The 20,998-nt window shown below is 44.2% G+C and overlaps 1 protein-coding gene across 3 annotated transcripts in view; it reads left to right on the top strand.

The window, feature by feature from the left end:
- CLGN (calmegin) overlaps window positions 1-20,571 on the top strand; it is an 84,522-nt gene extending 63,951 nt beyond the window's left edge. Inside the window, exons 11-16 of one of the 3 annotated variants that reach the window (XM_074950888.1) lie at window positions 1,780-1,995; window positions 3,350-3,469; window positions 3,703-3,844; window positions 8,611-8,688; window positions 16,577-16,692; window positions 19,535-20,565. In XM_074950888.1, coding sequence (XP_074806989.1) covers window positions 1,780-1,995; window positions 3,350-3,469; window positions 3,703-3,844; window positions 8,611-8,688; window positions 16,577-16,692; window positions 19,535-19,615 — 753 coding nt within the window. In that variant the 3' untranslated portion in view covers window positions 19,616-20,565. Of the gene's footprint in view, window positions 1-1,779; window positions 1,996-3,349; window positions 3,470-3,702; window positions 3,845-8,610; window positions 8,689-16,576; window positions 16,693-17,158; window positions 17,180-19,534 lie in introns of those variants that run through there. The other 2 variants (XM_074950889.1, XM_074950890.1) reach the window with 2 other exon arrangements.
- Window positions 20,572-20,998: the final 427 nt, after the last annotated feature.

Below are 20,998 nucleotides of genomic sequence, written 5' to 3'. Positions count from 1 at the left end.
AGCAGTAAATTTGGTTTAAAGCGAGTCAGAGACTCCCCTTGGGATAACAAGCCTGATGCATATCAATTTCTTTGTTAAATTGACAAACTCGTATAAGCTTGCAGCATCCAGCGGGCATAACTGGACACTGCAAGACAGAGGTTCCTAGAGTTGCGTCTGGGAGCGGAGATATTGGCTAGTGTCATTCGGTTGCGCAATCCAAGGAGCAGCGTACATGCTAGAGGCTGTGCATGAACATCCCACGAGTGGGGGTTCTCACAGCAGAGCAGGGTAAGGCTGGCTCCCAGAGTCAAGGATTGGAGTGACCTAGCAGATCACCGGTCCAGATAGCACCAGATGGGAACATCACACCCTGGTAATGTATTCCCCATACACTGTATCCTACAAGGACAAGGTGCATCTTAGGCTACACACCAAGTTTCTTTCCAAGGTGGTATCTGATTTCACTTACATCAGTCTATGCACTTTCCAGTCTTGTTTGCAAAGCCACATGTTCACAAGGATGAACAATAGCTGCACACTTCAGATGTGTGCTGAGTCGTTGCCTTGTCCTAACCTAGACAAAACAAATCCCTTTTGGGTTTCTTCCCAGCTTTTCATAACCTATGCAGCATAAAGGTGGGGTCACTCTGTTAGACCATGATGACTCTCTAAACGGATTACCAGCCGCATTATCATGTGCTGTGCTGCCAAAGGTATCACACCTCCTGAGAATTTGTCAGTGCATCCAACCAGAGTGGATATTGCCTCCACAGCATTTGTGGGAATTGTCCCTATTGTGGACATCTTCAAATGAGCAATGTGGTCCTTGGTCCACACTTTTGCTAGACACCTTGCAGTTACAGCTGCATCGAGGGAAGATGCAAATGGAGAAAAGTAGTCCTGCAGCCCTTTTGATGGGACTCCTGGCCCCACCTCCATTGGTAGTGACTTGGAAGTCGCCTACAATGTCATGGAGTTATGTAAGCACTCGAAAAAGAAAGTTACTCGCTTTCTTATAACTAAAGGTTCTTCAAGATATGTTGCATGTTTCCATTACGCGACCCACCATCTTTCCCCAATACATTAAAGTCTGTTATCAGGATCATCATGCAAAGGAAATGAAGGATGGACTGAGCAGCTCGCCCTTTATATTCTCGGTTTGGGAACAAATCTGGTGGTCACCAATTGGGAAAACTCAGTGGTACACAAGATGCACACACAGTGTAATGAACATATGCAATGCATCTTTAAGAACAAGGGTTAGGAGAAGGAGGGTACTTGTTTTTTTCTTAACTTGTAATCCTGCTTCTCTGAAGACCTCATTTTTGAGGATTTGTGTGTTCACTTCTCCTGAGATAACTGTTTGAGGTGCTGATTACTTTAGGATTTAAGATGTAAAGCCTATTGGTCTTGCTGTTTATCTCCAGTTTTTATAATCAAATTTTAATTTTTGTAATTGGCCATGAACAGTTGACTGAAGGATTCCAAGGGCAGTGGCCTCAAATCGCTGATGAGCCCACAAGTAGCATGAGGGATGTAGGTGCCTTGCGCTACCAACCACTAGCACAACCCTTAGGGAGCAAAAATTTTAAAGACTTAGAGGTGGTCAGTCTATCATGTTCTAGGGAAGTGACATGCAAGAGTGAGACTATGGCAAGATACATTTTAATTTTGCTTCTCTGAAGGGTAAGTAACTTCCCCTTCCTTTCTAACTGGCATATGTTTGGCTTTTTTTTTAAGTGCTTCACTGCTTATGTTTTTAGTAGCATCTCTCTAACGACTTTTTTCTTTTTACAGGGTATCTGGAGTCCTCAAAAAATCCCTAACCCAGATTATTTTGAGGATCTTCACCCATTTGAAATGACTGCTGTCAGTGCTGTTGGTTTAGAGCTGTGGTCTATGACCCCTGATATCTTCTTTGATAATTTTATCATCTGTTCAGAAAAGGAAGTGGCAGATCAATGGGCTGCAGATGGCTGGGGCTTGAAGAAATTGGTAGCTAGTGCTAATGAGGTATAGTATTTACCATAACTATAGTAGCCAAAATAAGTGGGGAAATATGCTGTTAGAAAATTTTACTGTTAATGTAGATAGTATATTGATTTGATTACTTTTTATTCAAAGTGGATAACAGTTCTGAGAAATGTGCTAAATCTTTCTAGTTTGACTGCTTAGCTTTTTCCAAATCTATGCTCTTCTCAAATGTAAGCCTTTGAAGCACTTAGCTTACATATGCGTGAAATCCTGATCTCTCTGAAGTCAATGGCAAACCTCTTATTTACTCAAGTGGTGCCAGATTTCACCCCTAGATTTCAATACTCCTTGGTAAGTAAGAGTAGGATCTTTAGGCTCAAAGCCTTGATAGTATACTCACTCTAAATACGTAATCTCTCTAGGAATGGATCAATGACTAAGGATACTGGACATGTAGCAAATCTACTGTCAAGCAAATTTAAGGCCCTTAAGTCACTCCGAGTACACACTATACAACTCTGAAAATACAGTGTGCATCAGTTATCAAATCCATGTCCCCTACCCTGTCCTCATGTGCATATCCATCTTTATGTGCACTGCCTGGAGACAGCCAGCACCTGTGAAATCCTGTGTGCGCACAGCTCCGGCTTATGTCACAAGATGTGCACATGCTACTCTGGCCTATTGTATGTGATCATAACTCTCTCTAATGGCTGTGCCCAGCAACTGCAAAGCCTCTTATTGCTAAGAGCTTGTCTACATGGTGGGGTAATGCATTCTACAAAGGTATGATTTCTAAAGCGCACTAACATGTTTTCCATTAATTGGTCCTCATATACCCTGCTGGTGTGCTTTAACGTAATGCTGTTTTGAAAGAGTACTATGTTAAGGGCACTAGGGAACGTTTAGCTTGTACCAGTAGGGTCTACACAGACCAATTTATTCACAAAACCCAGCCTCCATAGAGCACATTACCCTGCAGTGTAGATGAGCCCTAAGAGTTCTCCTATAGCTCAAATGGTAGATTCCTGGCCTGTGCTCTCAGTGCTTGGGCTCCCAGGCCCATCCCACTCATGACTATGTATTCTGTCTGTGTGTGGCTGCTGTTTTTTTATACCTGCAGATCTCTAATGGTGCAAGTTTACAAAATTTTGTCGCTTAATATTTAATAAACAATATTCTTGCCCTTTAGAGAGAGAGTGCGTGTGTGCGTGCAACATTATAGCTGGTAAAGAAAATGGAAAAAAAACCCTAAATTCCCAAAAGAGAAGCCTTTTGCAGGATGTTAAAGATTACCAAATGTCTTTACAGTACTTTGAAAAATGCAATGAGCTATATAAGTGCTACATCACTTTATTCATTATAGTGATTCGTTTTTTGTTTCTTTTTGCAGCCTGGTATGTTTAGTCAGTTGGTGACTGCTGCAGAAGACCATCCATGGCTTTGGGTTCTTTACATCTTGACTTTAGCACTGCCAGTAGGGTTGGGTGTACTATTCTGCTGGCCCGCCAAGGTAAAAGAAAAATTGATTTTATTTTCACCTTTTTTGTGATAGTAATTTGTTTGACCTTAATGCCCTCTAGCAGCAATAAATTTATGTAATTGAAAAATCACTTACAAATAAAATCAGTTGGGTTTTTATCTTAAATCTTACAGTTTTAATAATATGCCTTTACAAAATCCCCCCAAATTAGAAAATAAATGTTAGATATCTGTTTAAAAATGTAAATGATTAATTTGTTATAGAAAATAGAAGAAGACATTGACTACAAAAAAAATGATGTCTGTAAGCCAGTTACAAAGGGAGAACTAGAACAAGAGAGAGGGGAGATAGATGATGAAGCAGAATTGGAAGAAGAAAAAGAAAATGAAGATATTGCTGAAGAGGGTAAGCTGAGCAAACAAATTGTGGTTGTAGACATGTCAAAATTCAAATAGCTATAGACTGTTTTTCCAGGCAGATTAATGCCAGCTGTTAAAACCAGCTACTGGAGAGTAATAGGGCTGGAGAAAAACCAGTGTTCCATTAGTATAAGTAATTCTTTGAACATTGCATGCCTGGAGTCTACTCTGTGTATCTTCTTTGACCTTTTTGAATAGCTGTGTCTGCTGGGGCTGTATGCACACCTTGCCTCTGCCCTTATGCCGTTCTTTTCTCCACCCTTGAGCAGAGTGCACAGTCCCAACTGCCCTGTGGTTCCTTCTGATCAACCAAGGCAAAAAGCAGGAATGCTACAGTGTATCAACTTCTTTCTTTACAAGAGAGTTTTTAATGCTTCTAATATTTAAATTTAGTTAGTTGTGTATAATGTTAGGCTTTATACCTCTTCCGGATATTTGGTCTCTTCAGATGCTATTGAGATGTTCCCACACCATTTCAGATCTAAGATGACCATAGCCAAATCTGTGGCTTTCATAGAATAACAGAGTTGGAAGGGACCTCTGGAGGCCATCTAGTCCAACCCCCTGCCCAGAGCAGGAGCAATCCCAACTAAATCATCCCAGCCAGGGCTTTGTCAAGCCTGACCTTAAAAACTTCTAGGGAAGGGGATTCCACCACCTCCCTAGGTAACGCATTCCAGTGTGTCATCACCCTCCTAGTGAAAAAGTTTTTCCTAATATCCAACCTAAACCTCCCCCACTGCAACTTGAGACCATTACTCCTTGTCCTGTCATCTGCTATCACTGAGAATAGTCTAGATCCATCCTCTTTGGATCTACCTTTCAGGTAGTTAAAAGCAGCTATCAAATCCCCCCCTCATTCTTCTCTTCCGTAGACTAAACAATCCCAGTTCCCTCAGCCTCTCCTCATAAATCATGTGTTCCAGTCCCCTAATCATTTTTGTTCCCCTTCGCTGGACTCTCTCCAATTTATCCACATCCTTCTTGTAGTGTGGGGCCCAAAACTGGACACAGTACTCCAGATGAGGCCTCACCAATGTCGAATAGAGGGGAACGATCACGTCCCTCGATCTGCTGGCAATGCCCCTACTTATACACCCCAAATGCCATTGCCCTTCTTGGCAACAAGGGCACACTGTTGACTTATATCCAGCTTCTCGTCCACTGTCACCCCTAGGTCCTTCTCTGCAGAACTGCTGCCTAGCCATTCGGTCCCTAGTCTGTAGCGGTGCATTGGATTCTTTCGTCCTAAGTGCAGGACTCTGCACTTGTCCTTGTTGAACCTCATCAGATTTCTTTTGGCCCAATCCTCTAATTTGTCTAGGTCCCTCTGTATCCTATCCCTACCCTCCAGTGTGTCTACCACTCCTCCCAGTTTAGTGTCATCCGCAAACTTGCTGAGGGTGCAATCCACACCATCCTCCAGATCATTAATGAAGATATTGAACAAAACCGGCCCCAGGACCGACCCCTGGGGCACTCCGCGAGATACCAGCTGCCAACTAGACATGGAGCCATTGATCACTACCCGTTGAGCCCGACAATCTAGCCAACTTTCTACCCACCTTGTAGTGCATCCATCCAGCCCATACTTCTTTAACTTGCTGACAAGAATACTGTGGGAGCCCGTGTCAAAAGCTTTGCTAAAGTCGAAGAATAACATGTCCACTGCTTTCCCTTCATCCACAGAACCAGTTATCTCGTCATAGAAGGCAATTAGATTAGTCAGGCATGACTTTCCCTTGGTGAATCCATGCTGACTGTTCCTGATCACTTTCCTCTCGTCTAAGTGCTTCAGAATGATTCCTTGAGGACATGCTCCATGATTTTTCTGGGGACTGAGGTGAGGCTGACCGGCCTGTAGTTCCCAGGATCATCCTTCTTCCCTTTTTTAAAGATGGGCACTACATTAGCCTTTTTCCAATCTTCCGGGACTTCCCCCGATCGCCATGAGTTTTCAAAGATAATGGCCAATGGCTCTGCAATCACATCCGCCAACTCCTTTAGCACTCTTGGATGCAACGCATCCAGCCCCATGGACTTGTGCACGTCCAGTTTTTCTAAATAGTCCCGAACCACTTCTTCCTTCACAGAGGGCTGGCCACCTTTAAGCTATGCTTTAAGCTATGCTTCTCCTATGATGCTTCGTCCATCATCACTAAATGAATGTGGTGTTTCTGCTCCGTTGGGGAAAAGCTTTTTCCTAACTATTCTATGTGCAAATTGTTCTCACACACACACACAATCCTGGAGAGCTGCCTTAAACTTCACTTTTTATGAGGGTGTCATCTGCTGGCACTGAACTGCCTTGGAAGCCTGCACAGATCTCAGTCTCATTCTGCCAAGTCAGAAACCAGTAGATCATCAGGCCTTGAAACGCTTTGGCACTTGGACTTAGCTAAAACATCCCATGCCACTGGATTCAATAGGGAGAGTGTTAGCAAACCATTCTGATACCTTTTCACTTCACGGTACCATTCCTCTCACCCAAAGTTGTATATAAGAAGAGGGGTCAGCTCCTTCCTTGAACACGGTCTTGACGTCCGTCAAGTTCGTTCGGAAGACTAAGCCTTCCAAAGACGTTCTCTCAATATTACTCTTTTCTCTCCTTACTAAGGAAGTAACAGTCAAGAGGCAAGTGATTGTCAGATTGTGTCTACAGTAGTGTTTGTATCCTCTGGATGCCAGTGTTTTCTGGTATTAGTGATTGACCTCAGTGTCAAATGCCTTACCATTGGCCACCCCTGCATAAGGTGGATGCTTCAATATTGATAGCTTTTGGTTGTGTTAGTGATTCGGTACAGTCTGTGGCTATACCTCAGCATCAGAGGCATTAACTATCTCCATGCCACCTGTACTGTTGTCATAAGCATTGATCTCCAGTCCAGACCCTCTGGCATTGTCTTTCTATTCTTCCTCTTATTTTGGCCCATTCACTGTCATATTCCTTGCCCTTGAATAAAGAAGCCTCCCTTGCTTCTCCGTTGCGTGCTTCACTTTACTGTATCCTAATGGAGTTCATCTTGGAAACCAGGGGCTACTGGAGCCTACTTAACTGCTATCAGCATAGCAATTTAGGATTCCTGAGTTACAGGTTCTTTCCATCCAGTTCAGGTGATGCTGCATTTGTGTGTGGGCTCTCTTAGTAAGAGTTTCTCTGGGGATCCACCTTTTTCCTATGAACCACCGGCACTTTGGGCCTACTGGGCATTTTGCATTGGTTTTATTAAATACATTTTACTGCATCTCTTGCTTCTTTTTTCTTCTTCCCTTTTCCTTTATCTCTTTCCATATCTGTTTCCTTCAGTCTGATTTTTTAAATTTGTACGTTTTTCACTGCAATGTTCACTTCCCTACTTTGTTCTTTTCACACTTCCACTGATCATCTCCTTCCTTCATCTCATTCTTTTTTTTCCCCTGTCTATTCCTGTCCTAGAGGAGATAGTTCAGCCTGCCAGCATCTCAAAATGCCACCAGGAATTTAGAGAAACAAGGTGGGTGAGGTAATATTTTATTGAACCAACTGCTGTTGGTGAGCGAGAGAGACAGAGCTCGAAAGCATCTCTCTCTCACCAATAGAAATTGGTCCAATAAAAGATATAACCTCATCCACCTAGTCTCTCTAATATCCGGAGACCGACATGGCTACAACTACACTGCATATCAGGGATTTAAGCAGAACAGAGTTTACTAATCATACTCCTCCCACATTGCCTTTTCTAAGACTAGAGCAGGAAGAGTGAGCTGAACACTGATCACCCCCGCTCCATCATGTGATCTCTACTAGTAATCCTATGGGAATGGCCAACTGCCCTGCAAGTCCATAGAAATGACTCCCTTCCTAAGTACATTCACAGCAGCCCAGTTCAGGCCTGTCCTACATAGTTAAACTCATGAGATGTGACTTCATACATAATATCATGATGATGAAACTTAATTTAAAGATACAAGTAAAATAATCATATTTCTTAGACTACAGATTTCATACTGTAAAAATAATCTCAATCTATTAAACTTCCAGGATTTTCCTCGCGTTGTAGTGTGATGTTTCCCTTTAGCAGAAAGGAGATTAGTTTAGTGGTAAACAGTCTTAATTCTTAAATCTGCATTAATCCTTATGCACTGAATCAAGCTGTACAATTCAGATACTCAGAATGCCATTCAAGATTTTTTTCTGGTTTTATTCTGAGGAGGTTCAAAATATTACTGAAACATTATTAAAAGATGGATCTTTTTCTGATAGATGACTGGCATTATCAAAGTAGATTTTGGACTGAAAGTGTAATACATGTGGCACCAACTGCAAAGAAAAACTAACTTGAATCACAAAACTTCTTTGATTAACTTGTTTAAGAATTTTGTCTTTGGAATGGCTGTTTACGGTCAGTACTGTTACACCAAGGAGACTCATTGGATCCACTGTTAAAGCCTAAAATCCCAGTAGTAACTAAACACATACTAAAGAAAAGTCTTTAATTTCTAGACATGCAGTCTATTCAAAGGTCTTTAGACAACTTCTGTGCTTTCTGACAGGAAAAAATAAATGCTTTGTCATACATCTCTCCTTTTCCCTATTCTTTACATGAAACTTATGATTCCACTTACCAGGAAGAAGCAAGCAAAAAACCTATTAATCAAGCTTTCATACCTAAGAGAAGGTTTTGTTCCCTTTACATCATTCTTTTGCCTCTTCATGCCTGAAAGCGTGGAGCACGTGGCTTCTGCTTTTCCCTGATTCTGTCTTTCCTACAGAAAGAAGACAAATTGAGGAGAAGGAAAAAGAGATGATAAAGGAGAAAAAGAAGAAAGGAAGGAAGGATCCTCCCTCAGGTACTGAGAAAGGGAAATAACCTGGGTCAGGGCTTGGAAATGGCCTCGACTCCTTCCTTCTCTTCCTACACCTTCTTGCTGATGTTAATACTTCATGCTGATGGGCAGCAACTCCCGTGCAGAGATGTAAAAAGTTTTCTACCAGACTACTTCATATGGAATCTGCAACCATAATATAATTTACTACTAGTTTTTTACTTCTGATCTTGACCACAGCTGTCACATCTGCAGAGTCAATATCTGCCTCTCTGTTGCTGGGTAGAGAGTATGGTGTTGATTTGACCTATGAAGTCCTAAATCTCCTGGGATCTGCCTATGGGAGAAATTTCCTGCCCCTCCATGCAAGACAACACAATTGCGAACAGCAGAAGCGTTTGAAGTAGACCTCCTTAGTTTAAGGGTGTGTGTGGCTGCTGGCAGGACGTTATCTCTAAAGGGGCTCCTCAGCTTTGTGATTTGCTCTTTTGTTATTTTAATGAGACGTTTCTGTGGGGCCAGTGGGTGGTGATAACTTGTTTTGGCCACACATCCCCTGGTTTGCCCTCATTTCTCTGCATGGAGCTCCTGACTCCTAAAGAGGTATCCAGGGAAAGGAGGCAACTCTGCCATGGAGGATAAGGTGCATGTGCAGCTTTTAGGGGACAATTAGATCCTTATTTATTAGGTAATCAGTAACAAATAGTACATTGTCCTGTTTAGTCAGTTTCTGGCAGTTGCTACTTTTGGTTTTTTTCTATTATTTTTAAATGATGCTAGTGCTTCTGCAGAGTGCTGGATTGACAGCACTAAAAACTGAAGTATTTTTGACAGAATGTGAACAGTGGTGTTTTGCCATGCTATCCTGACCGTTATATAGCTATTTTTTTAAGTAAACATCTCTACGTCTGCATCTATACCAGGAAAACTAGGAAATGTTGTTTTCTATTGGTATTGTCTCTACTGTTGGTAGCACTGGTAGAGATTATGGTGCAGATGGATCGGGTGTTTCTACCACCATGTCATCTTTCCTTGCTCTGAATAAAAACACTTAGTACCTGTTAACATTACTATTTCCACCACTGGAGTTGAACTGGTAGCGAATTATGTGTCCAAATTTCCTACTGTAGATCAGTCCAGAGAGAATAAGATGATTTTAATTGTCCGTGCCCATTCAGTTCATGGCACCTCTGTTGAGACTACCAGCAAGTGTCAGTTAATATTTTTTCTGACCTGAATGTCTGTCACTAAGAACTATATTTTGATTACTAATGTTGATTGCAATGTTGTAGCTGTGTTGGTCCCAGGATATTAGAGATACAAAATGGGTGAGGTCTTCTATTGGACTGATTTCTGTTGGTCAGAGAGACAAGCTTTTGAGTTTACATAGAGCTGGTAGAGGTATTCAGAGTGTCACTGCTAAATACAAGGTAGAACAGCAGATTGTTAAGCATAAGGAGTTAATGTGTATGTCAAGAGACCATTCCAGGTGAAGTGGGCAATTAATCCTCTGCACTCATAGGACAAAAGAAGGCTAGTGGGTTACAGATTGTTGTAATGAGCCATAAATCCAGTGTCTGAGTCCATGATTTTTGATATCATAGAATCATAGAATATCAGGGTTGGAAGGGAACTAAACTAAACTAACTGTCAAGCCTGACCTTAAAAACCTCAAAGGAAGGAGATTCCACCACCTCCTTAGGTAACGCACTCCAGTGCTTCACCACCCTCCTAGTGAAAAAGTTTTTCCTAATATCCAACCAACACCTCCCCAACTGCAACTTGAGTCTATTACTCCTTGTTCTGTCATCTGCTAACACTGAGAACAGTCAAGATCCATCCTCTTTGGAACCCCCTTTCAGGTAGTTGAAAGTAGCTATCAAATCCCCACTCATTCTTCTCTTCTGCAGACTAAACAATCCCAGTTCCCTCAGTTTCTCCTCATAAATCATGTGTTCCAGTCCCCTAATCATTTTTGTTGCCCTCCGCTGGACGCTTTCCAAATTTTCCACATCCTTCTTGCAGTGTGGGGCCCAAAACTGGACACAGTACTCCAGATAAGGTCTCACCAATGTCGAATAGAGGGGAACGATCACGTCCCTCGATCTGCTGGCAATGCTCCTACTTATACACCCCAAAATTCCGTTAGCCTTCTTGGCAACAAGGGCATACTGTCGACTCATATCCAGCTTCTCGTCCACTGTAACCCCTAGGTCCTTTTCTGCAGAACTGCCTAGCCATTCGGACCATAGTCTGTAGCGGTGCATGGGATTCTTCCGTCCGAAGTGCAGGACTCTGCACTTGTCCATGTTGAAACTCATCAGATTTCTTTTGGCCCAATCCTCTAATTTGTCTAGGTCCCTCTGTATCCTATCCTTACCCTCCAGCGTATCTACCACTCGTCCCAGTTTAGTGTCATCTGCAAACTTACTGAGGGTGCAGCCCATGCCATCCTCCAGATCATTAATGAAGATATTGAACAAAACCGGTCCCAGGACCGACCCTTGGGGCCCTCCGCTTGATACCGGCTGCCAACTAGACATGGAGCCATTGATCACTAACCTTTGAGCCCGATGATCTAGCCAGCATTCTATCCACATTATAGTCTATATCTAGAAGAGGTACCAATTTTATTTCCCAGGCCCATCTTTTGGAGGTGTTCTGCAGGTTTCCTTTGAGAATGAGGACTGAGAGGTCAGATACAGAGTGATAATTTTGTGAAGTGTGTTTGCTCAAGGGTGATGGTAGTTACTTTTTTTTATCATTTTTCTGTGTGAGTTAATTTGATAGTGTAGTAATCATCTTATTCTTCTTCGAGTGATTGCTCATGTGTATTCCACAATAGGTGTGCATGCTTGCCATGTGCACCGGTGACAGAAGTTTTTCCTCTAGCAGTACCCGTAGGGGGGAGCGTCACCCGCGACCCCTGGAGTGGCGCCTGCCTGGCACGGTATATGGGAAGCTGCGTGCTCCCCCCACCCTCAGTTCCTTCTTGCTGCCAGTGAAGGTGCGTCGGAACTGCTCTGCTCCAGCTGTAGCTCATCCCCAGAACTGCTTGTTCATTCAGCGTTAGTACCTGTAGTTAGTTTAGTTCGTCAGTGAGCCTGGACCGGGGCATGCCCCGTGCTCCAGGGTTTAAGTTGTGCGGCTCTTGTACTCGTTTTATGCCAAGAAGTGACCTGCACGCAGACTGTTTGCGCTGCATGGGAGAAACCCATATCAGTGAAAGGTGCAAGATTTGCAAGTCGTTTAAGCCTCGGACCAAAAGAGAAAGGGACATTGGGCTCCAGGCCATCTTGATGGAGTCAGCACTGACCCTGACCCTGGCATGCCGCTTCAAACTGGTATGCGGCACCGCAGCGTCGATACGTGGCGACCCTCCGGTGCCATTGACCAGTCGGCACTGCTTCCCATCCACGGGGCACGCCAAGAGGGCCAGAAAGACTCCCTTTTTGCAGCAGCGTGGAGGGAAGTCTGGGACAGAGGTTAGGCCCATGTCAGGCAGTCCTTGATCCCCACCGGGCTCCAGGCCTCTGACTCACATTGAGTGGAGTAGCCCAGCCCCTTCGGAACAGGGCTCTCCAGATGCCATCCATGCCTGAAGCCCTCCAAGCCCAGTCCCATCCGGGACATTATGTCCACCAATGTCAGCCCTGTGCTCCAGAGGCAAGCCGCCACTGAGATCTCTGCAGTCGCCTCCAGCCTGGTACCAGTCTCGGTTGAGGGAATGTTCCCGACGCTGATCACCACCCAGCAATCGCTCAGAGCAGAGTGTAGGTGAATCGCCCTCAATGCCGACCAGACTGTCTGGCTGGATTCCGTCCAGCTGGGACTCGCGGCACCGCTTGTCCTCAAGAAAAAGGCAGAATGCAAGTACTTTGTACCCGCTAAGGGGCATGTATACCCACCTGGTGCCCAACTCCCTGGTGATCAAGTCGGTCAACCACAGGGAAAGGCAGGGTCAGCCAGCCCTGACCCAAAGAACAAAGACTCTCAGAGACTGGACCCTTTTGGAAGGAAAATTTATTCATCTTTGAGCTTCCAGTTACGAGTGGCAAACCATCAGGCTCTCCTGGGCCGGTACAAATTCAATCCGTGGGGCTCCCTGCCCAAGTTTGAGGACTCCCTCCAGGAGCGCAATAGGAAGGAGTTCAAGGTGCTAGCGGAGGAAGGGGTAACGACCGCTAGGGCATCACTGCAGGCAGCCTCGGATGCTGCAGACACAGCCGTCATAGCTCCTGCTCTCTGGGCTGTCCAGTGAGGCGCAGTCTTCCATGCAGGATTTCCCGTTTGATGAGAAAGCTCTGTTTGTGGAGGAAACAGATACAAGGCTTCATGGCATGAAAGACTTCCGCACGACCCTCCAGACTCAGGTTTTGCCGGAGCCGGGACATAGAGGCCCAAAGTTCAAGCCGCGGCAGACTCCTGCCCAGCCGCCCTCCCGAAGTATGAGGCCGCCCATAAGAAGCAGTGGGACTATAAGAGACGCCCTCCGAGGCAGTTTTGGCCTGCCCCCCAGCCTGAGTCCTCCAAGGGCAAGCAGGTGGGAAAAAGGTGTTTTTGATGGGACGCTCAGGGGCACCCCACCAGTCCTCATCCGGGATCCGCCCCCAGTAAAGCTTCCCTTCTCCAACCGGTTGTGTGCTTTCCTCCCAGAATGGTTGCGGCTAACCTCGGACCAATGGGTCCTCAACACCATCTCCTGGGATTATGCCCTCCAGTTTATGTCCTTCCCCCCATCTCCCTTGGGGGACCCCTCACACGAAGCTCTGCTCGAGCAAGAGGTGGGGTGGCTCCTAGGTCTAGGAGCAATAGAGGCAGTGCCTGAGGAGTTCATGGGCAAGGGGTATTACTCCCGTTATTTCCTTATCCTGAAGACCAAAGGGGAGCTCAGGCCCATCCTGGACCTCTGAGATCTGAACCGGTACATGGTGAAGCTCAAGTTCCACATGGTATCCCTGGCCTCCATCATCCCCTCCCTGGATCCTGAGAACTGGTATGCTGCCCTCAATCTACAGGATGTGTACTTCCACATCCACATATTCGAGTGGCACAGGCCCTTCCTCTGTTTCAGGTGGGACAGAATCCTTACCAATTCACGGTCCTCCTGTTTGGTCTGTCCACTGCCCCCAAGGTGTTTACAAAATGCATGTCAATGGTAGCGGCCTACCTCAGATGGCGGGGGGTCCAGATATTTCCCTATCTGGATGATTGGCTTGTCAAGGGCACCTCTCGATTGCAGGTGAGGGATCACATGGCGCTCCTCCTGTCCACATGCACCACCTTGGGCCTGTTGGTAAACAACACCAAGTCCACATTAGTCCCGGTCCAATGCATAGAGTTTATTGGGGCACTCCTGGACGCAGTGTCGGCCAGGGCATCTCTCCCGCCAGACAGATTCGAGACCCTGAAAGGTCTCATCGACTCGGTCACAAGGTTCCCGGTGACAACAGCCAGGGTTTGCCTACAACTCTTGGGTCACATGTCGGTGTGCACGTATGTGGTCCGTTATGCCAGACTCAGGATGAGGCTCGTCCTGCTCTGGTTGGCCTTGAAGTTCTCCCAGGCTACGGACAGTATGGACAAGGTCCTCACCCTGCCAGACTCTGATCACCTCCCTATGGTAGTGGTCCACCCCAAACAACATGCTCCAAGGGGTCCCGATCAGGGACAGGGCCCCGTTGTTGGAGCTGGTGTCAGACCTGGGTTGGGGGGCCCATGTGGGGAACTTCCAACGAAAAGCCTTGGGTCTGACTCGAGATCTGACCTTGCAGATAAACATCAAGGAGCTCAGGGCGGTGCGGCTGGCAGGTATGGCCTTCAGCTCGCACCTGGAGGGCAAGGTAGTCAGGGTCCTCATGGACAACATGGCCTCAATGTTCTATGTCAACGGGCAAGGTGGGGCCCAATCCTCTGCCCTCTGCCGCGAAGCCCTTAGGCTGTGGGACTTCTGTATAGCCCACAACATCTACCTGAAGGCCTTCCACCTACTGGGCCCCCAGAACAAGAGGGCGGATTGCTTGAGCAGGGACTTTTCCTTGCACCACGAGCGGTTCCTCCACCCGGAAGTGGCCCACCAGCTCTTCCAAAGGTGGGAAACGCCTCAGGTGGACCTGTTCGCGACTTGGCAGAACCGGCGACGTGCCTGGGTCTGCTCTGGAGAGGCCTGGGGAGGGGTGCTATCTCCAATGCCTTTCTCCTGTCCTGGTCAGGCTGGCTTCGCTACGCCTTTCCCCCCATTCTCTCTCTAATCAGCAGGGTCCTGGAGAAGATAGAGATGGACAAGGCCCGGGTCCTCCTGATTACCCCGGCGTGGCCCAGGCAGCATTGGTACAGGACCCTCACAGGTCTGGCGGTAGATCCGCCGTAGCTGTTGCCGCTCCGCCCGGACCTGCTCTCTCAGGACAAGGGCCGCCTCCTCCACCCCAACCTGGCAGCTCTTCACCTCGCGGCATGGCCGCTCAGTGGTTAGGTGGAGAGGAAAGGACGTGCTCAGAGCAGGTTCAGCGCATCCTCCTCAAAAGTAGACTGCCCTCTACTCGCCATGCTTATTTGGCGAAGTGGTTCCGGTTTTCTAGGTGGGTGGCAGACCAGGGTGTCTCCCTGGTGACCGCCCTGATCCAGCTTATCCTTGATTACCTCCTCCACCTGAGGGCCCAGGGCCTGGTACCCTCATCAGTCAAGGTGCACCTGGCAGCCATATCGGTCTTCCATCCACCGGTGCAAGGGCACACGGTATTTTCCCATGCTATGACTGGCCGGTTCCTTAAGGGTTTGGACTGTCTTTTTCCGTATTCTAGACCCCCGGTCCCGCAGTGGGACCTAAACCTGGTGTTGGCTTATCTCACGGGGCCCCCGTTTGAACCACTGGCCATGTGCTCCTGGTCTCACCTCTCGTGGAAGGTGGCCTTCCTGGTTGCAATCACTTTGGCCCTGCGAACTCTGTCGGAGTTGTCTGGCAAGAAGGAACCGAGGGTCGGGGGAGTGCGCAGCTCCCCTTATACCGTGCCAGGCAGATGTCACTCCAGGGATCGCGGAGGGCGCTCCCCCCTATGGGTACTGCTAGGGGAAAAACTTCTAGCACCGGTGCACGTGGTGTGCACGCACACCTATTGTGGAATAGACATGAGCAACACATCTCGAACACCAGTTATGGAAAAGATAACTGTCTTTTTCACCCACATAACTGTAGTTGGAGCATTTGTGCACTGGATGTACACCATATGTGATAAGAATGAGTAGGCCCTATCGATCTTGAAAGGTGTGTTGTGGGGGGCATCGATCATCGTTGCAGTGGAGGTATGTCTGCAGGTTTTGCATCTGTTACGACAAGGTCTGCTGCTGCTTTGTGTTGGTGTGCCCTGGTCTGGTGGAAGCTTGCTTCTGATTATGAGGTTGAGGTTATTTGAAGGCCAGAATAGAGGGTTTGGGAAACCCATCAAGTATGGGTGGTAACTGTTTAATGATACTGTGTATAATAGCCCATAATTCCATTGTCTGTCTCATGAACCATCGAATCTCTGTTTTGGACTAAAATTCCATTTGCTAAAATAGTTAGAGAGTAAGGAGTAGATTCCTCCTTTTTGTGTCAACAGTTGTTTGCAGTTGCAGTAAATGTTGCTTGAATGTCTAAATACATGAATTGCTGGCATAAAAAGAGGCTAGGTTGAAATTGTCAAAATTGAGTACTAAAATTTGACAATGGATCTTACTCTAGTTGATGTTAAGAAATCTCTACCCCTGGTATCAGGGGTTTATGTTAGTTTGAACAGTTGCATATAAAATGGTCCGTGTTAAAATTTGAAATTGTCTATTTTGTTTATATTTTGCTTTAGCAGTGTCTTTGGTTTTCTCACTTATCTTTGCATAAAATAGTCCATCTACTGAGTCATTGTGTTAATCTCTGCTCTAGAAGGTGAAGGTGAGGGTGAAGGTGAAGATAAAAATGATGAAGAGGAGAATGAAGCTGCAGAAGGAAGTCAGGAAGAAGAAGGCGACAAATCAAATAAATGTGGTTCTGAGGATGAGGTAAGGTACTCTAGAACTGCAAATAAGATTTGGAAATAAGCACAGTGGGAAAAAGCAGGAATTTGATTGATTGTTTCACAGAAATATGTTTTACAGGGAATATAGTGACCACATTCTTCTCTCCCCCTCCAATTTATCCATAAAAGAGAAATGGATAAATTCATGGGGGCTAAGTCCATTAATGGCTATTAGCCAGGATGGGTAAGGAATGGTGTCCCTAGCCTCTGTTTGTCAGAGGGTGGAGATGGATGGCAGGAGAGAGATCACCTGATCATTACCTGTTAGGTTCACTCCCTCTGGGGCACCTGGCATTGGCCACTGTCGGTAGACGGGTTACTGGGCTGGATGGACCTTTGATCTGACCCAGTATGGCCATTCTTATGTAAAAACCAGACCCCCACCCATGTACTAATTTGGATGTTTTCTCTATTTATATTTAGTTTAATAATGTATTTTATTATTTCAGGCATAAGAATTGTATAGGCTTGTAAAATCTGTGGTTACAGCTTCCCCTGCTACATCCAGCAGCTTTGTAAATGATGTGTTCGGAAGCAGCCTGCTGTGTTTTGGAAAAGGAACTCTTTCCTCCGTTGAGTTTGGCTAATGTGATATTATTTTTAAAACTTCTAACTTTCTGTAGAACTTGGTGGTGTTGACAGGGTTTGTGCCAGGGAGACTGAAAGAAGAAGAACAAAAAGTTTTGTATAGCTAACCACTCTTCTAGCAGTTTTGAAAAAGTGTTGGATGCTTTGGCAGGCAGCAAATCTCTTAATGCCTCATTTTGGAAGACTTTAAAAAATATTTGACTTTCTTATTTTTCTGCATATCTTATCTAGTTATTACCAGAATATGCAAGCATTTTTATAATTATGACTAGCTGTTAATATCGAATTCACAGATTTCTCACACAGTTGATTGTCATTTTTCAGAGTAACAGCCGTGTTAGTCTGTATTCGCAAAAAGAAAAGGAGTAACCAATTTATTTGAGCATAAGCTTTCGTGAGCTACAGCTCACTTCATCGGATGCATACTATGGAAAGTAGAAAAGATCTTTTTATACACACAAAACATGAAAAAATGGGTGTCTACCACTACAAAAGGTTTTCTCTCCCCCCACCCCACTCTCCTGCTGGTAATAGCTTATCTAAAGTGATCGCTCTCCTTACAATGTGTATGATAATCAAGTTGGGCCATTTCCAGCACAAATCCAGGGTTTAACAAGAACGTCTGGGGGAGGGGGTAGGAAAAAACAAGGGGAAATAGGTTACCTTGCATAATGACTTAGCCACTCCCAGTCTCTATTCAAGCCTAAGTTAATTGTATCCAATTTGCAAATGAATTCCAATTCAACAGTCTCTCGCTGGAGTCTGGTTTTGAAGTGTTTTGGTTGTAATATCGCAACTTTCATGTCTGTAATCGCGTGACCAGAGAGATTGAAGCGTTCTCCGACTGGTTTATGAATGTTATAATTCTTGACATCTGATTTGTGTCCATTTATTCTTTTACGTAGAGACTGTCCAGTTTGACCAATGTACATGGCAGAGGGGCATTGGCCAGCAATGTGCCAGCAATGCCCCTCTGTGCCAGCAATGCCCCTCTGCCATGTACATTGGTCAAACTGGACAGTCTCTACGTAAAAGAATAAATGGACACAAATCAGATGTCAAGAATTATAACATTCATAAACCAGTCGGAGAACGCTTCAATCTCTCTGGTCACGCGATTACAGACATGAAAGTTGCGATATTACAACCAAAAAACTTCAAAACCAGACTCCAGCGAGAGACTGTTGAATTGGAATTCATTTGCAAATTGGATACAATTAACTTAGGCTTGAATAGAGACTGGGAGTGGCTAAGTCATTATGCAAGGTAACCTATTTCCCCTTGTTTTTTCCTACCTCCCTCCCCCAGACGTTCTTGTTAAACCCTGGATTTGTGCTGGAAATGGCCCACCTTGATTATCATACACATTGTAAGGAGAGTGATCACTTTAAATAAGCTATAACCAGCAGGAGAGTGGGGTGGGGGGAGAGAAAACCTTTTGTAGTGGTAAACACCCATTTTTTCATGCTTTGTGTGTATAAAAAGATCTTCTATACTTTCCACAGTATGCATCCGATGAAGTGAGCTGTAGCTCACGAAAGCTTATGCTCAAATAAATTGGTTAGTCTCTAAGGTGCCACAAGTACTCCTTTTCTTTTTGATTGTCATTGCCAAGACAGTGCTATCGCTCAGGAACTTTAAATTAAAATGACAGGCCTGCAATTGGGTGTAACAGGGAAGTAGGGTTGCAATACATTGGCCCATACAGGAGTTTCCTCCTGGGAGGACTTCTGATACGGTAATTACCTGTTTTCAAATTAGGAAACACTAAGTCAGACATCTGTTTTGGCCAGTCTCATGCAGCTTACTTTGTCTCCCTGAGTAATGCAGCTGTGGAGTACCTAAAATCTCCAAAGTAAGAAATGGTGGGTAGAATGAGTGGAGACTGTACTTTAAGCCGGGTGGTGGAGGGGAAGTCACTGCATTCATGACCCTGCAAATTAAGTTGTTTCTTTGCATACTACTGAGTAAATTAGGCAAGAAAAGTAAGAGAGCTTTTGAGGATAAAATTTCAGTTTATACTCATCTTTTATATTCTGTTTGTAGGACAGGAAATAAAGATTATTTAAGGCTGAGGAAAGGGACTTTACCATTGTGCATTTTGTAACACTTGCCAAGTGTTGAAGTATTTTATCCATAGTCAATATGATTGGGATAAGGAAAATACCTCTCATTATTGCCATAATTAAATTTAAATTGCCGATTTGATGAAGTTAAACCAAAATCTTCTATTCCAGATGAAAGAAGCTGATGAAAGCACAGGGTCTGGAGATGGTCCAATGAAATCAGTACGCAAAAGAAGAGTACGAAAGGACTGAGTTATTTCCAACTAGTATTTTTAGTTCCTGATTATAGAAACTTGGCGTGCTATTTTGGTGTGCCTGACAGCATGCAAGTTACTGAGACTTTAAAAAAAAAAAAAAAAAAAAAGACTGGACTTATCACTACATAGCCTCCTGCTTCCATGTCCAGCCTCTTTGATATTCCCAAACTTAGCAATTTCCTCAAAAAAAAAAAAAAAAAAAAAAAAAAAATCTGTGAAGAGTTAGATGGTGTTTTGAATTTAGAATAAAAGTAAAATGGCAATTTGATTATCTGATTTAAAAGATTAATATTCTTAGAAATTAGTTAATATTGGTTGACCGTCATTTTGGCTCTAAACATTTTTTAAAACATGAATAGTAAATGCAATGATAGTATTTTTGCAGCTCTAGCACAAATCAGCTGCTTCCACTTCACCTGAAGTGGAATATAGCATCTCTAGCAGTTCACAGTCCTAAAGAAATGGCCAGTCATTTTTTTTTCTGTGCAGAGCTAAATATAATAGTTGTTTTTGTATGATAAATATTCAGTGCTAGCAACACATTTTATTGTAAATGATCTACCTTTATAATGTTATGTTTGTGGTCACATGTTCACTTTAGGCATTTGTTACAGTAATTTATTTGACAATGTATCATTCATAGAAACACTGGTTAATAGATAGTATAGCATGTTTTACATTTGAATGCAGAGACTTCACATCTACTTGAAGTAAAATTGTGTACAGGTGACTTTTTCAAACTTTTATAGTTCTCATGTTTCAAGCCACAATGGCCTAATGCTGGTTGACAAAATATTTGCTAAGTGTACATTGCCCCTTGAAAATAAAATATTTAATATAATCTCTTATGTTTAACATGAAATTTACTAGTCTTACAGATAAGAATTTAAGGGTTGAGTTTTTATTATAGTCATTAAGTAGCAGGACACTTTTAATTACACTAGGATCTAAATAAACAACATACTGCAAGAGAAACTTGTTTGCTTCTATCTTATACTTAAAAAATCAATCAAAATGTAGTTGTAATCATTGGAGATACCACAAAGGTCTTTAAAAGCAGGTTTTCTGAAATTATTTAAATTACTGAACTTTGTCTTTTGCCAAAGAGAATTTATGCCAGAATTCTCAGTTGTGGGATCTTGGCTTTCTAGACTGAGTTTGGCAGAACTCCTTCTAGAATTTTTGACCATAAAGCAATGAGGCAGGCACTCTGTCTTACACTACCACCCCCTTCACTATTCCAGCAGTTCATCTTTGCTGTTAAAAAAAAAATCTACTCACTTTGCTTCCAAACCTGAATGGATATCAGATTCTAGCTCTTTTTTTATAGCAAAGCCGTTCACAGGATTTAAGATTTTAAACTAAGTTTCTCATTTTC

The sequence above is a fragment of the Natator depressus genome, chromosome 4 (genome assembly GCF_965152275.1).
Source record: "Natator depressus isolate rNatDep1 chromosome 4, rNatDep2.hap1, whole genome shotgun sequence".
Lineage (NCBI taxonomy): Eukaryota > Metazoa > Chordata > Testudines > Cheloniidae > Natator > Natator depressus.
Note: the sequence above shows the minus strand (reverse complement) of the source record. Positions and strands in the feature narration are given on the sequence as shown.